The sequence below is a fragment of the Rana temporaria genome, chromosome 3, assembly GCF_905171775.1.
Source record: "Rana temporaria chromosome 3, aRanTem1.1, whole genome shotgun sequence".
Taxonomy (NCBI): domain Eukaryota; kingdom Metazoa; phylum Chordata; class Amphibia; order Anura; family Ranidae; genus Rana; species Rana temporaria.
This window is the reverse complement of record NC_053491.1, coordinates 214,389,685-214,407,547: the sequence shown is the minus strand read 5'-3', so window position 1 is coordinate 214,407,547 and position 17,863 is coordinate 214,389,685. Positions and strand designations below refer to the sequence as shown.

The following is a 17,863-nucleotide window of genomic DNA, read 5'->3' as shown; positions in this document are numbered from 1 at the left end:
TTATAATTTTCTTGGTATTTGAGAATTTCCTTCATCAAAAAATATAAAAATAACAAACCATTCAAGTGTCTCGTTTATCATATTATTATTTCAGTTTAAAATATTAATGTATTCTAATATCTTATTCAAAACAAATAAAGAAGCTTTTATGTGAGGTTTTGCTATTTTTGCAGCTTCTATTTTAAAATGTCATTTTTCATAATGTAAGTGATGTTAGTCAAAGCAATTTTTTCCCAAATTGTATTTTGGATAAGCACATTTAGATCTAAAGACATAAACATCTTTCAAAGAGGATGGTTTATACTTTATACCTAACTTGAAAGACACTGTTTAGCATTGCCCATTGCAAAAGATCTTCTGTTTAAAAACATGTCTAATTTTATATTTGTGTTGTGTCTGACGTGAAAAATACCTTTTCAATACAGTTTATACTCACCTAAGTCTGCCCCTATGCCCCTCCCCAGCTCCAATTTCAGGTGTACCAACTAGTAATCAAGTGCTCCAGGCTGTAAGTGCCCACACTTAAGCCTCGTACACACGTCCGAGGAACTCGACGGGCGAAACACATCGTTTTGCTCGTCGAGTTCCTTGTGAAGCCGCCGAGGATCTCGGCGAGCCAAATTTTCCCATTGCCGTCGAGGAAAAAGAAGACATGCTTTATTTTTGGCCCGACGAGATCCTCGGCGGTTTCCTCGTTGAAAAGTGTACACACGACCGGTTTCCTTGGCAAAAAAAAACAAAACAGCAAGCTTCTTGCTGGTTTTTGCCGAGAAACTCGACCGTGTGTACGAGGCCTCACGTATCATCTCTTTGAATTGTCATAATTCCACTGCAGTCTTGTTGAGCCTGAGAGGACCCTGGCATTGGACAGCTAATAGGAAGTGCCCATGTCACTTAGGCAACAATAATGGAGCCTCCTCCCCTGCAGTGAAGAAAACTGAAAACTTGGGACTCAATGCATCCCATGACCAGGAATGGCAGTAGTTCCCATATTTTGTAAATCACTGTTGGCATTTATATAAATTCTGTATAATAATAATCATCATCATCATAGTAATAATAATAATAATAATAATAATAATAATACTGTTAAAGTGCCCAAAAACTCTAATGGTTTGCTTTTATATTCAATAAGTTTTTATTATCAAGTTTTTTAGATGGTTTGCTTTTAAATAGTGTTATATTACTATTATAATGTTTTGTAAGTATTATGAAGCCAACTTAGTCTAAGCTGCTAAAATCTTAGTAATGGTTGGTTCTCTTAAAGCCCGTACACACAATCGGAATTTCCAATGGAAAAGGTCCGACTGACTTTTTCCATAGGATATTCCAACCGTGTGTATGCCCCATCGGAGAAATTCCATCAGAAATTCAGATGAATTCCATGGAGTGTAAATATAGAACATGGCTGGGCAAAAGCCTGATCATGTGTACGCGGCATAAGTTATAACTCCTTGCACCATTTTATTAACAAGCATTTTATCAATCAACATTCTAATTAAAAGGGAATTTGATGTATTTTCTTTCTAATCATCCCTGTTTTGATCAGTAGATGGGAGTACTAACTGTGTACACGCAATTATTCAAAGATCGTTAAAACAAGCAACGTGCAGTGCCCAGTGCAGTGTATATGTCTTACGCTGTCGTTATTAAACTTTTATTTGTTGCTATGAGATACTGCAATTTTTAATGTACTTTTCTTTATGTACTCTGTATTGAGTAATCAAGATCATGTCTTCATCTTTTAACAGGTTGCCAACCATTCCAGTGTCATATTCTTTGTCATCTCAGACCTTGCATACATTGATTCTATGTACCAGTTTTCTTTGGCTTGGTATATTAATGTGTACATAAATGCTATTAGGAAAAGTCAACCTTCTCAGAAGCTTCAAGAAAGAATAACTTACCTCAATGACTATTTCACAAACAGGTAGAATTATAATTATATTTCTTTCTAGCTCCACTGACCTTATTTAATAAGCCAATAAGTATATAAAAATATTGTTTTGACTTATTATTCTTGACCCCATTACACATGGGCTGAAAATTATCCGGTTCAGCAGGAACCATCCGACTTTTGGTCCATGTGTACAGTTGTCTGTTCTACAGAAGCCAGTCAATAAAACATGCTGAAAAAACAGCATTTGATCAGCAGTCCCATACATTGGCTGTGAGCGCTGATCAGTGTATTCTGGTGGGGGAGGCCCTTGTCAGAATACAATGTCTCAGTGGAAGAGATCGGTGCATCAACTTTGCTTGTGTTGGCACAACAATCTGTCTGTTTTTTATCTGAAAAAAAAATGAAAGTGTGTACCCAGATTTATCTGAGTTTATTTTTAAAATCATCAGTAATACTAAAATTCTTAAAGACCCACATCACCCCATCTAATTTGCTTTCTCTTATCCCTACTTTCCTTTCCTTTCTTCCCTCTTCATTCTTATTTCTCTTCTAAGGCAGGCCAAAGATTACACAATTTTCTCTTGATTCCTCCATCACCATAGTCAGCATTAATGGGGGAATGCCTCCCACATCGCTATTATATTCTGCCTACGGGAAACATGGGGAGCCTTCCTTGCAGGCAGAATACAATGGTTAGTGTTGCTGGCTATAGCCTGTGCCACTAATCATTTTTAAAAAAACCCAACAGGCTGGTTGTACACAAGTCAATCAATAGATCAACTTGTATACAACCATATATTAATCAAAGCTCAGCCAGTCTCTGCTGAACGGGCTGAAGTTTTTTCCATGTATGGCTGGCTTAACATTGTGTTTGGGCAATTATTATCTCTACAGAAGTATACCAAGGGATGCTGATTGGTTCATAGAAGGGATGTCCAAACTTTTTTCAAAGAGGGCCATATTTGATTAAGTGAACATGCGTGAGGGCCAACTATTTTTCCTGACATTCTTTGAACCATTAAAATTTGGTCTAAGTGTGTTCGTCTGAGCACTAATACACTGCCCGACAAGAATTCTCTTGCCTTTGTGGCTGTGTGTGGCGAAGAGATGAGCTTGGGCGTGTTATTTGGATATACTGTATATATTTATTTTGTGGCCCCAACTAATCCCAGAGCGCTTCTTAGGACTAAGGATGAGCTTGGGCGCCACAAATAATATATATATCCAAATCCCCAGGGGGGCCTTATTAAATCAACAAGGGGGCCAGATTTGGCCCCCGGGCCGGACTTTGGACATGCCTGGTTTATAGTATCAGGCAGCTTCTAATGCATTTTCTGGCCAACACCAGCGGCCCCATAATTCACAGTAAAGCTGGGTACACACAAATAAAAAAGCTGATCATTGGATCGGCTCCTGTTGAATGATCCTGCTGGAAAACCTTTATCAATGTGCTGAGTTCACAGATCAGTAACAAAGTTATTCAGGTACGCCACATGTATTCTGACAGCGGAGGAGTCATAAAACAAAAACACAGTGGGGAGGATTCCTGAATTCACCTCACTTGTGTGGGTGCAGAAATATATAGTTTTTGGGGGTTCTTTTTGTTTAGCGTGCTAGGTAAAGAAAAATAAGTAAATAGTTTGCACCCAGCTTAAGACTTTCACAATGAATGTTGCAACATGTTGGCAAATACCACAATTATTCCTGCAAGTAATCACTGGTTCAAGGTGTGGGACCCATTGGAGCATACCCAGTGCCTAGTGAAACCACTGCCAGTGCCCAATGAAACCACTGAACACTTATCATTTGAACTGTCTTATTAACTAAGCCTTCAAATTTCACATTTGTAGAAGAAAATGTGACAGAATATAAAAATGTAATAATGGATATTAAAAATAAAATAAAAGTTTGCACACCATAAGTGCCTGGTAACCTAGCATTTTAGACTGTTTGCAGTTTTACTTTCTTTCTTCACTATTGCTAAAATGATGTTTACAAGGACAAGACAATACTGAGAATACTATCTTCCTGCTTTACGTACCAATAGCTACTGGAAAGGTTGAACAAATTTTCTTGTGTTTTCAGGCGTAAAAAAAGTCTAATGAGAGAAACTGTTCCCATGGACACTGTCTCTTCACTGCCTGTCTTTGCTGTATCTAAAGGGAAATGCTATATAAGAATGTAACAAATATTGATTCCGCTTCACTTTCAATAAAAAATGCTATATTTTTCCAGAATATTATTAAGCATATAAAAAGCAGTGTTCATTTAAAGGGGAAGTCAATCCTGTACCACATTTTTATACTGTTTTTTTAAACAGTTCAACACCACTTCTTTACAAAATATATAGCTAAGTTAATAAATCTGTAGGAAGATATACAATTATATTGTTTTGTTGTTTATTATTCCTAGTTCCATCCATACTCTGGTATGCGTCCTTCTAAAGCATTAAAAGTCACTCACCAGAAATGACTCATATATGCTACATGGTGAGACATACATGGTGATCAAAGAGGTGTTTAGTGGTCCAAACCATCAAAATAAAAGAAGGATACTAATCAGGTTGAGTTAATTGCCCACTCATTGACCGGTAAAATGTAAACACGGAAAGGAGAATCTGTTGCATTAAGAATTTAAAACAATAATCATTCTGTACATTGTAAAATATAAAATTATCAAAAGTTTGTGTATTTACAACATAAATGTAATCAATGAGTTATAGTTCCATATTTTTCTCAAGATAACTTTAATATTTTTAAAGGTACAGAGTGAGGTTACTAGATTTTCAAAATTAAATACAGAGACGCCATTCTCACCAAGCAAACTTTTAAGTACACCCTTAAAATCATGCCCTATACTGTATGTAGCCACACCCCAAAAAAATCACCAAAGATTATTGTGAAAGACCCTGGGGCACCTTTAGGCACAATCGCGAGAGCAATGATGCAGTGTGCATAGTGTGCCAAGGCGAATAGTGGATGTAGCCAAATTTTGATAACAGGGAAAAAGCTTAAAGTGGTTGTAAATTCTTACATATGCCCACTGAGGTGACTAGACTCATTTGACACAAATAGATAAACAGGTAGACCTTATTTAATAGGATTTGTTTTATCTGCAGTACTCTCTTCTCTACAGCCTTCTAAAGCACACATTTTCCACACAATTTCTAAACTCCAGAAGGCAGGGGGCAGGGATCTGATATCACACACTGCACCATTTAGAACAGGGAACTGAGTGTAATGTGAGACCTGAGTGAAGGGAATGGACACTCCCTTGTACACAGCCTTGTAAGGACACCAGCACAGCTGAGGCTGCCAGTCACTTTCTGTGTGCTGGAGAGAGGGCAAGACCATCTCCTGAAATTGCCTGTAACAGTATCAACTGTCAGAAGTGACTTTGGATCAAGTCAAGTATAGAAGGAATGCTAAGTTCAGTTTTGATTTCAGAAGTGTACAATCACTTTAAAGGGGTTTGGTTAAATAAAACTTGAGCCTACTCTGCTTTGGTTCAAGAGTTAGAAATGTACAGAGTGGAGGGGTCAAGAATGCCTAATGGAAAGAGTGCAGGGGTCAGGAGTGCATAATGCACTTAATGAAGGGGTCAGGAGTAAGCAATGCACATGGACGGGTGATGACTTACGAAACATACAGAGAGCAGAGGTCAAGAGCAAAAAAGCCTCCTAGGCAAAAACACCCCTTCTTCCCAATACAATTCCCCACCCCCATGACAAAGCCACCTCCAGCACAAATTCACCCCTCGCTCCCTGAATTGTATTCACTGAAATTGCCTTGCTTCTGCTATTCTGCTGGTGAGAACCCCGGGGGCTTGACGCTGCAACTGCCTAAATTTTTTCTTCTAAATGTAAATTATACAACTGCTGGCTTCTCTCTCAGGATTCCAGCAAACCCAAATCTGTCAGACCTACATGTAGCACAAAGCTGAGAAAAGTGCCCTCAAATTCCTCTTCACCACTGTGCTAAAGATTTGGACCGGTGGTCCAGCAGGTGGGGGACAGACAATGACAACACAATATTTCATATAAAAAAGAAAAAAAACAGGATCAGGACCTGGAGTCAGGGATGCCATTAGAAATAACAGGGACCTATACAACCTAATTGGCAGGGCCACCCCAGGACTCACCACTTAGCTTCCATGGTAACTGCCAGTGCAGCTTTGCAGCATCAATGGCAGCAGAATATCAAGTTGACACACCCTTTGCAGCTATAACAGCTTCAACTTTTCTGGGAAAGTTTGGGAGTGTGTCTATGGGAAAGTTTGACCATTCTTCTAGAAGCACCTTTGTAAGGTCAGGTACTAATATTGGACAAGAAGACATGGCTCGCAGTCTCTGCTCTAATTCATTCCAAATGTGTTCTATCGGGTTGTGGTCAGGACTCTGTGCAAGCCAGCCATGTTTCTCAACCCCAAACTTGCTCATCCATGTCTTTATGGACCATGCTTTGTGCACTGGTGCAGAGTCATGCTGGAACAGGAAGGGACCATCCCCAAACTGTTTCCACAAAGTTGGGAGCATGAAATTGTCCAAAATGTCTTGGTATGCTGACACCTTAACCACTTCCATACTGCGCCATAGGGAAATGACAGTGGCAGGAACCCCTCGCCGATCCGGGTGGACGTCATATGACGTCCTGTGTTCCCGGCGATCTAGGGCGCGCGCGGATGCCCGGCGGCCGCAATTGCCGGTAATCATGGCAGGAGTAAACACACAGATCCACCTCCTGTCAGCGGTGAGGAGACCAATGTGTGTTCCCAGTCCCAGAGGAACACACATCGGTCTCCTCCCCTTGAGAGTTCCCTCCCCCTACCGTTAGAACACACCTTAGGGAACATATTAACCCCTTCAACGCCCCCTAGTGGTTAACCCCTTCCCTGCCAGTCATATTTACACAGTAATCAATGCATATTTATAGCATTAATCGCTGTATAAATGTGAATGGTCCCAAAAATGTGTCAAAAGTGTCCGATGTGTTCGCCGCAATGTCACGGTCACAGTAAAAAATTGCAAATCGGCACCAATACTGGTAAAAAAATTAATAAAATAAAAATGCCATAAATCTATCACCTATTTTGTAGACGCTATAACTTTTGCGCAAACCAATCAATATACGATTATTGCGATTTTTTTACCAAAAATATGTAGAAGAATACGTATCGGCCTAAACTGAGGACATTTTTTTTTTTTTTTTAATTGTGATATTTATTAAATAAAAAAGTTAAAAATATTGTGTTTTTTTTTTAAATTGTCGCTCTTCTTTTGTTTATAGCAAGAAAAATAAAAACCGCAGAGATGATGAAATACCACCAAAAGAAAGCTCTATTTGTGGGGGGGAAAAAACATAAAGATTTAGTTTGGGTACAGTGTTGCATGACCGCGCAATTGTCATTCAAAGTGCAACAGTGCTGAAAACTAAAAATTGGTCTGGGCAGGAAGGGGATGAAAATGCCCTGTATGGAAGGGGTTAAGAGTTCCCTTCACTGGAACTAAGTGGCCACCAAGCCCAACTCCTGAAAAACAACCCCACACCATAATACCCCCCCCCCCCTCTAGCAAATGATTTCGACCAGTGCACAAAGCAATGTCCATAAAAAAATGGATGAGCAAGTTTGGGGCAGAGGAACCTGACTAGCCTGCACAGAGTCCTGACCACAACCCAATAGAAGACCTTTGGAATGAATTGGAGAGCCAGGCCTTCTTGTCCACATCAGTGCCTGACCTCACAAATGCGCTTCTGGAAGAATGGTCAAACATTCTCATAGACACACTCCTAAACCTTGTCAACAGCCTTCTCTGAAGAGTTGAAGCTGTCATAGGGTGGGCCAACAAAATATTGAGCTGTTCTGAGTGGAACCTGTCCTGTTAATTCACTGTATTGTCTTAGCCACCATGCTGCAGCTCAGTTTCAGGGTCTTGGTAATCTTCTTATAGCCTATGCCATCTTTATGTAGAGCAACTATTCTTTTTTTAGATCCTCAGAGAGTTCTTTCTCATGAGGTGCTATGTTGAACTTCCAGTGATCAGTATGAAAGAGTGAGAGTGATAACACCAAATTTAACACACCTGCTTCCAATTCACACCTGAGACCATGTAATACTAACAAGTTACTGGGGTAATTGCTAATTGGGCCCAGTTTGGACATATTCACTTAGGGGTGTACTTATTTTTTTTGCCAGCAGTTTAGACCTTAAGGGCTGTGTGTTGAGTTATTTTGAGGGGGCAGCAAATTGACACTGTTATACAAGCTGTACACTCAATACTTTACATTGTAGCACATGAAAAGATATATTAAAATATTTTCAAAAATGTGAGGGGTGTACTTATGTAAGAGATATATATATATATATATATATATATATATATATATATTGTACAGGACGCCATGGCTGGGTCCTGGAAGGACGTTATATTTCCCCTCTGTTTGGACTGTGGTGCCTTTAAGGGAATGGAAAGGGTTAACGCACCTGTGTAAGGAAGTAGTTTAAAGCAGACAGGAAGTGCAGGTGAGAGTGAAGGAGTGTAGGAGAGTCCAATGCATGGTGAATGGTGGACAAGGAAAGCTGTGGAAGCTATGAAAAGCTATGAAAAGCTGTGAAAGGACTTGGCAGTGTCCTGCCTAAAAACCTGCTACTGAAGGACTTACCTGGAAGGACTATTTAACTGCGATAGCAGTTCTGAGCTGTACAAGTCGGTGAGACTGTTATTTGTTTTGTTTTTGCTGCTGCTAAGCCATTTAAGTTTAATAAACCTCAGTTTTGATTTAAGAAGCCTGTGTCCTGCGATCAAGCTGGTCCCCCAAACATTACACTGGTGCTCGAATGCGGGCAAGACTGAATAACAGGCATAAGAAGAGAAAAAAAAAAAAAAGTTTTTTTCTTTTTGCATTGGACTTTATGTTGAACTGACGTTTAAAGGGACAGTACATTGGATTTATGTCCTGGGTTAAAGCTGCACAAACATTGAACGCTGAAGCAATGGAGGAGCTAATTAAACAGCTGACCTTGGCTAACATGCAAGCGCAGACTCGCCATGAGGAAGCTAATCAACACCACAAAGAGGCGCTGGCTCTGCAGCAAGAAAGTACTCGCCTGTTGGTGGCCCAGTTAGCAGCCCAGCAAGCAGCCCAGCAAGGGGTTATGCAGGCTCAGGTTACTGCCTTAAAGGAAGCGGTGCAGCGGCTGTCTCAGGTTCAGGAGCCAGCGGCTGTTGCCCCTGGCAACCAGGTGACTGTGAGGGCAAGCCATTTTCTACAGAAGTTGTCCCTGAGCGATGATGTAGAGGCATTTCTTGCTACGTTTGAGAGGACAGCGGAGAGAGAAGGATGGTCTCAGGACCAATGGGCCGGCCTCATTGCTCCTTTTCTCACTGGAGATCCTCAAAAAGCCTACTTTGACCTGCCACCAGATGATGCTAAAGACTATCAAAAGCTAAAGGCAGAAATTCTGGCTCGTCTGGGGGTGACTACAGCCGTTCGGGCCCAACGTGTACACCAATGGAAATATCGTCCAGATCGGCCACCCCGGTCTCAAATGCATGACCTGGTGCAACTAGTAAAAAAATGGCTGCAGCCTGAGGTGTTGTCTGGCCCCCAAATTGTGGAGCGGGTCGTGCTGGACCGATACCTGAGGTCCCTGCCAGATGACCTCCAACGGTGGGTCAGCCATGGAGACCCCAAAACAGCAAACCTCCTTGTTGAGATGGTGGAACGATATACAGTGGTGGAGGACCTGCTCGGACCTACCAAGCGCATAGGGCCTAGTCTGCCACGGCCTGTTCGACCAACTGCTGCCCTTCGAAAGGATGTTCCAAGGAGCCCTGGGACAAACACCCCGGAAGGCCAAGAGACACTCCCGGTACCTTCGCAGCGTTCTGTTCCTGTTCGGAGAGGAGGGGATGTACAATGTTGGCGATGTCATTCCTGGGGTCATACCCGGGCACACTGCCCACTGCAAGAGGAGCCCATGGAATGCGGGGTTCTTCGGAGGGGGTCTTTTTGTGCCCATAAAGTGTGCACCACACACCTCGACCTGGATGAGGAAAAGTTTGAGTGTGAAGTCCAAGTGAACCACCTCCCTGCCCGGGCTTTGTTGGACTCTGGAAGCATGGTAACCCTGGTTCATCCTAGAGTGATTGGGAAGATCGGTCCGGTAAGAAAAACTTTACGGGTGGTATGCATTCACGGGGACACTAGAGAGTACCCGCTCATCACGTTGTCTATCTCCTCAGCATGTGGCACTGTTACTCAAGAGGTGGGGGTGATAAAGAACTTGGTGCATGATGTTATAATAGGACGAGACTGTCCATTGTTTAAAAACTGTGGGAACAAGGAGAACAGTTCAGAGACTGGGGAGAAACTAGCCCCCCTGTTCCTGCTGCTGAGAGGGATAACCCTGAACTGCCAAACGTTAATGTGGACCCAGATGGGGAAAATGCTAATGATTGGGTTAATGGTGATGAAAGTAGTGTTGATACTATTGAGGATGTCAAGATATGTGGTCCACAGACCTACCAAAACACTAAGGGGGAGGAGCCTTTCCCACTTCAGGTAATGCTGGGGGAAGAGGATGAGGAAGTGGCCTCTACCCCTGCGCTGCCGGATTTGGGTGTTCCCCATGGGGCATTTGGGACTGCTCAGATGCAGGACCCCACTTTGGCCCATGCACGGGAACAAGTGGTAGTAGTAAATGGGGTTCCCCAAGAGCCAGGTGCGAATGAGAGGTGGCCACACTTTGCAATATATAATGAGTTGCTGTATCGGGTTACCAAGGAGAGAGAAAATGTGGTAGAGCAATTGTTGGTACCCCAACAATATAGACGAAAGGTTCTGGACCTGGCCCATAACGATGTGTTAGGGGGACACCTGGGAGTTGAAAAAACGGAGGCACGGATCACCGACCGGTTTTACTGGCCAGGTCTGAAAGCAGAGGTAAAGAGATACTGTACCTCTTGTCCGACCTGTCAGTTGACCGCTCCGGTGACTCATTTTCGGAGCCCTTTGGTCCCTCTGCCCATAATTGAGGTCCCATTTGAGAGGATAGCCATGGATATAGTGGGTCCCTTGGTAAAGTCAGCTCGAGGTCACTCCTACATATTGGTGATTCTTGACTATGCCACCCGATATCCTGAGGCGCTACCCCTGCGGAATACCTCCTCAAAGGCCATTGCCCGGGAATTATTCCAGATGTTTACACGGACTGGTTTCCCCAAGGAAATACTCACAGACCAGGGTACCCCGTTTATGTCAAGGGTTATGGCCGATGTGTGTAAGCTGTTCCGGATTAAACAGCTACGCACATCGGTCTACCATCCCCAAACGGACGGGTTGGTGGAACGCTTTAATAAGACCCTTAAATCTATGCTCAAGAAAGTGGTACAAAGGGATGGGAAAGATTGGGACTGCCTGTTACCAGCTCTCCTGTTTGCTATCCGGGAAGTGCCCCAGGCCTCCACGGGTTTTTCGCCCTTTGAGTTGGTATATGGGCGGAGACCTCGCGGACTTCTTGACGTGGTTAAAGAGGAGTGGGAAAGTGAACCTGTTCAGCATAAGAGTGTCCTGGAATATGTCTCCCAAATGCAGGAAAGGATCCAAACCGTGATGCCGCTAGTCAAAGAGCATTTGCAAAAAGCCCAGGAGGCTCAACGACGGGTCTATAACAGGGCTGCTAAAATAAGGCACTTCCAAGTGGGGGATCGAGTAGCGGTGCTAATTCCCACTGTGGAAAGTAAGTTCTTAGCCAGGTGGCAAGGACCCTTTGAAGTTGTGGAAAAAGTGGGAGAGGTCAATTATAGAGTCCACCAGCCAGGCAAGAGGAAACCGTATCAAATATATCATGTCAACTTGTTAAAGCCCTGGACAGACAGGGAACCGGTGACCTCCCTGGCTAGTGCAAGGCTTGAGCCACAGGTTGGGGTGGAGAGTGTCCAAGTAGCAAATACCCTATCTAAATACCAAAGTCAGCAGGCAAAGGAGTTCTTGCAGAGAAATAAAGAGAAGTTTTCAGACTTGCCGGGGCTAACTAGTATCATAGAGCATGATATTATCACGGAACCTGGAGTCAAAGTTTTTGTCAGGCCCTACCGCATCCCAGAGGCTCAAAGGAAGGCCGTTTCAGAGGAAGTAAAGAAGATGCTGGACCTGGAGATCATTGAGGAATCGCAGAGTGAGTGGTCGAGCCCGATTGTGTTGGTACCAAAGCCCAACGGGACTCTGCGATTCTGTAATGATTTCCGGAAGCTTAATGAAGTTTCACGGTTTGATGCCTACCCCATGCCCCGGGTAGATGAACTTATTGAGAGACTAGGTCCAGCTAGGTATATCACAACATTAGACCTTACCAAGGGGTATTGGCAAATCCCATTAACTAAGGCTGCTAAAAAGAAAACTGCTTTTTCTACTCCAGAGGGGAGTTTTCAGTACAAAAGAATGCCTTTTGGACTGCAAACTGCTCCAGCCACGTTCCAGCGAGCAATGGATAGGATTTTACGACCTCATCGGGAGTATGCCTCAGTGTACTTGGACGACATAGTCATTTTTAGCAGAGACTGGGAGTCACACTTGCCCAAGGTCCAGGCAGTACTGGACTCTCTCTGGAAAGAGGGGTTTACAATAAACCCTGAAAAATGTGCTTTGGGAATGGAGGAGGTGAAATACCTGGGCTATATTGTGGGTAGAGGGGTGGTGAAACCTCAGGTCAGCAAGGTAGAGGCTATAAAGAGTTGGCCCCGCCCCCTCACAAAAAAGCAGGTACGTGCATTCCTTGGCATGGTGGGATACTACAGGAGGTCCGTACCCAACTTTGCCACATTGGCGGCTCCATTGACCGATCTGACTAAGGGTCGGAAATCGGTCATGGTGGAGTGGAATGCAGACGCTGAGAAGGCTTTTTTGGTGCTCAAGTCAGCACTGTGCCAACACCCTGTCTTGATAGCGCCCAATTTTTCAGAAGAGTTTGTTGTCCAAACTGATGCTTCCGATGTAGGATTGGGAGCTGTGTTGTCACAGGTTGTTTGTGGTGAGGAACACCCAGTAGTCTTCCTCAGTAGAAAGTTGACACCAGCGGAGAAAAACTACGCTATTATTGAAAGAGAGTGTCTGGCCATTAAGTGGGCTCTGGATTCCCTCAGGTATTACCTCTTGGGGAGGAAGTTTAGGCTCATTTCTGATCATGCCCCTTTAACATGGATGAGGCAGGGTAAAGGGACTAATGCCAGGATTACACGTTGGTTCCTGGCGCTCCAAGAATTTAAGTTTGTAGTGGAGCATAGGCCCGGGAGACTGCATCAAAATGCAGATGCCCTCTCCCGAGTCCATTGTTTGAGCTCCACTGTTGCCTCCACCTCCTTGGCGTTGGGGCACAGGGGGGGGATATGTACAGGACGCCATGGCTGGGTCCTGGAAGGACGTTATATTTCCCCTCTGTTTGGACTGTGGTGCCTTTAAGGGAATGGAAAGGGTTAACGCACCTGTGTAAGGAAGTAGTTTAAAGCAGACAGGAAGTGCAGGTGAGAGTGAAGGAGTGTAGGAGAGTCCAATGCATGGTGAATGGTGGACAAGGAAAGCTGTGGAAGCTATGAAAAGCTATGAAAAGCTGTGAAAGGACTTGGCAGTGACCTGCCTAAAAACCTGCTACTGAAGGACTTACCTGGAAGGACTATTTAACTGCGATAGCAGTTCTGAGCTGTACAAGTCGGTGAGACTGTTATTTGTTTTGTTTTTGCTGCTGCTAAGCCATTTAAGTTTAATAAACCTCAGTTTTGATTTAAGAAGCCTGTGTCCTGCGATCAAGCTGGTCTCCCAAACATTACAATATATATATATATATATATATATATATATATATATATATATATATATATATATACACACACACACAGTATACGTATTGTGGTATTGGGGTGATTATACTCATGTGTCATGTGGCAGATGCTTTTTCCCAATGAGTTATGCCAGTCCATACTGTATTTTAGGCATGCTAGCCCACTTTTATTAAATAACATGGAAAGTTCACATAAACATCAGTTACCCAAGCATGGGTTCTTCCACATCAACATGAAGAGAGAACTGAAAATGCTGAGCCACTAGGCTTCCTTGTCAGCAGCACCGCTGCTCTTCTTACCAGTACCTCTGATTATGTTGCACAGCTCCTCTAGTTCACTTAGACCACATAGCCTTTAATTGTTAAAACAGAACAAAAACCGTGCTATTGTCTCCCCACCCCTGACCCTAGGCAGCAGCTGGCGTGTGAATCACAAGAAAATATAAACAAAAGAAAAAGCCGCGCCACAACTAACAGTCCATTATTGTACACAGTCTATGAGGGTGTAGTGAGTCCGTAATGAATGGAATGATGCTTGTATAGTGATAAAAAAGTTCCGGATCGATCCTAACTGTGATGGCTCCTCCAATCCGCAACCCAATAACACCATATACAGAATGACCATCCCCCGGAAAAAAACAAGGAAAGCCGCTTACCAGAAGGCAAGCGGTTAGGGCAGATGGCTATAACCCAGCCTAGGCCTTTTATCCTTGAGGTTTGCACCAGGAAGCCCTCCGTCCTCTGAATATGTTGTCCTCAGCTCCACCGTATTTATATGCAAGTAAAACAGAGAGCACACATAGCGTGATACTGGGACAAATTCCTAGCAATAGTGTCTAAGGTCCACACCACCTAGTGACAACTTAGCATAAGTGACCCTCCACCGATTACAGAGGCCGCTTACCAGAAAGTAAATGGTTAAGGCGATTGGCTATGACCCAGCCCAGGCCTTTCTCCTTATAGTAGGGGGTCCTTCCTCCCCTCTGTGTGATGTCCTGGAAATGGTTAATGCATGCAGTCCACACCACCCAGTGAATCTATCAGTGAAGTGACCCTCCACCAGCCAGAGAGGCTGCTTACCAGAAAAAAGACAGTTTCAGGCAGATGGCTATGACCCAGCCTAGGTCTTTGGCTCCTGGCGGTGGGAAGTCCTCCGTCCCCTAAGTGTTAAGGTATTTCAACTCCCCCGTTTAAGATGTATATATGAAGAGAAAAACGCACATAGCGTAACTCTGAGACAGTAACTTTTAATTAAAAAAGGTAAAAGGTACTCACAATATGAGCGATTAAAATAAATATGACAAAATAGCCGGCCGGAATAACAGGAGCCCTACTCCTTGGCTTGGTGACGTCACTGCGTGATCCTCCCAGACGCGTTTCGTCGCTATTGGACGTTGTCAAAAGACCCCCATTTGACAACGTCCAATAGCGACGAAACGCATCTGGGAGGATCACGCAGTGACGTCACCACGCCAAGGAGTAGGGCTCCTGTTATGCCGGCCGGCTATTTTGTCATATTTGTTTTAATCGCTCATATTGTGAGTACCTTTTACCTTTTTTAATTAAAAGTTACTGTCTCAGAGTTACGCTATGTGCGTTTTTCTCTTCATATATACATCTTAAACGGGGGAGTTGAAATACCTTAACACTTAGGGGACGGAGGACTTCCCACCGCCAGGAGCCAAAGACCTAGGCTGGGTCATAGCCATCTGCCTGAAACTGTCTTTTTTCTGGTAAGCAGCCTCTCTGGCTGGTGGAGGGTCACTTCACTGATAGATTCACTGGGTGGTGTGGACTGCATGCATTAACCATTTCCAGGACATCACACAGAGGGGAGGAAGGACCCCCTACTATAAGGAGAAAGGCCTGGGCTGGGTCATAGCCAATCGCCTTAACCATTTACTTTCTGGTAAGCGGCCTCTGTAATCGGTGGAGGGTCACTTATGCTAAGTTGTCACTAGGTGGTGTGGACCTTAGACACTATTGCTAGGAATTTGTCCCAGTATCACGCTATGTGTGCTCTCTGTTTTACTTGCATATAAATACGGTGGAGCTGAGGACAACATATTCAGAGGACGGAGGGCTTCCTGGTGCAAACCTCAAGGATAAAAGGCCTAGGCTGGGTTATAGCCATCTGCCCTAACCGCTTGCCTTCTGGTAAGCGGCTTTCCTTGTTTTTTTCCGGGGGATGGTCATTCTGTATATGGTGTTATTGGGTTGCGGATTGGAGGAGCCATCACAGTTAGGATCGATCCGGAACTTTTTTATCACTATACAAGCATCATTCCATTCATTACGGACTCACTACACCCTCATAGACTGTGTACAATAATGGACTGTTAGTTGTGGCGTGGCTTTTTCTTTTGTTTATATTAGCCTTTAATTGTTGCTCCCTGCTGCATGGCCCACTCCTGGCCTCTGAATAGGGTTTCCTCTGACACCCCGATAGGAACCCACCTGACTCCTGGGACAAGACCTCCTCTCTTCTGGCATCTTGCTGGGGTTGCCTCTGTTTCCTGTTTGAGACCTCTCGTCTCTTGACTCCTGATTGGGGCTACTCTGACTCCTGGGTGAGACCTCCTATCTCTAATATCTGAGCTGTCTCCAAACTGGGAGCTCTGAGCTATCTTCAGGTTTGCGTATACAATGAGCCTGCACACCTGTGTACTCACACAGACTGCAGGCATCCAGTAAAATATGAAAATAGGACTAAAAGTTCTGTCCCGTCCAAAACACTTTGGAACCTTCAAGATCCAGGCCCCGATCCAGGTTTACAGAATACAGAGAAAGCCAAAAACACTACCCTTTCTGCTCAGAAATTATTGTCTGGAACACTGTAACAAAGCCCTAATGCAAATCCTGTGTCATTTTCATCTACATTTTAACCATGACAGGGCCTTGCACTGTTTCAGTATATACTGTATAAAAAGTGCTTTTTGTACACAGACATTTACTACTTGATCGTTTAGGGACTGTGGCAGGCATTGATGGTACAGCATTGGCATGGATGACCTCATTCCTGCTGGACAGGGTTCAGAGAGTAAGGCTGGGACTGCACTCCTCTTCTGATAGTCCCCTGTCCTGTGGAGTCCCTCAAGGATCGGCCTTATCGCCGCTCCTGTTTAACATTTACATGAGGCCTCTGCTGTATATCATTCGCCGCCACAACCTATCTTTTCATGTCTATGCTAACGACACCCAGCTCTACATTCCTCTGCCCAAGGATGGGGGGGCACAGATAACTCTGGCCACCTGCCTGGAGGAAATTCAAGCTTCTAAAAACTGAGCTTTTCAGTCAAGCCTATGGAATTACATAGGTTTTTATAGTTCTTTGATCTGCTAACCATTTTAAATTTTGATCTGTTCCGCTGCCTGTGTGTTTTTTTGGTTGTTGCTGTATTGTTGTTCTCGGTGCATTGAGGCCTACGGGTAACTGACTGCGTGTTGTACCATTTTGTACTTTTAAGAATTTTAATAAATAAATACCCTGCAATACAACCAACACATACCAAGAATGCAGAATACAATCACACACAGGACAAAGGAGCAGTGTGATGAGCCATATCTTTCAAGGTCAGGGCAGGCAAGCACTACCAGATGAGGGCCAGAAGAAGGATTCATGGATCCATGGATCAAGGAAAGGGAGGTAATGTAATCCAGATACAAAGGCTCCTTGTTTCAGACTGGTTACTGGTTTTCAAGCTAAGGCACTGATATGACAGTTGGGGCACACTTGCATGATTCCCCTCTACTGCTTTTGTTGGTGAAAGTTGAATAGTTAGTCCTCTCCGCAGTCTCTTCCTACTCTGATTAGAAGCAAGTGGGTGGAGCCCAGGGTATCTTTGTCTAATTTTGAGTTTGGGGATTCAGAAACATTTGCTACAAAATCCCCAGGGCCTCCCATGGGCCACCCAATGGGGACATCGCTGGGAATGTTTGTTTGCTGGGGCAGACCTAAAAATTAGGGCATACCGGGACATACAGGGACAAGGGGTATCCTTAGTACAGAAGAAAACAGACTTTTTACAGTAATACAAATGTTTTCAATACCTATTTTGATGTGGATGATTGCATAGGTTTTTGAAATATCTGTATAGTCCAGTAACATTATTTTTGAAATATCTGTTTTTC

The 17,863-nt window shown here is 43.7% G+C and overlaps 1 protein-coding gene across 1 annotated transcript in view; it reads left to right on the top strand.

The window, feature by feature from the left end:
- The window catches only part of LOC120930418 (dynein heavy chain 3, axonemal-like), a 530,045-nt gene that overhangs the window by 227,710 nt on the left and 284,472 nt on the right, over positions 1-17,863 (top strand). The window contains exons 18-19 of the mRNA XM_040341605.1: positions 1,752-1,930; positions 3,986-4,081. Of these exons, the coding sequence (XP_040197539.1) occupies positions 1,752-1,930; positions 3,986-4,081 (275 nt within the window). The remainder of the gene's footprint in view (positions 1-1,751; positions 1,931-3,985; positions 4,082-17,863) is intronic.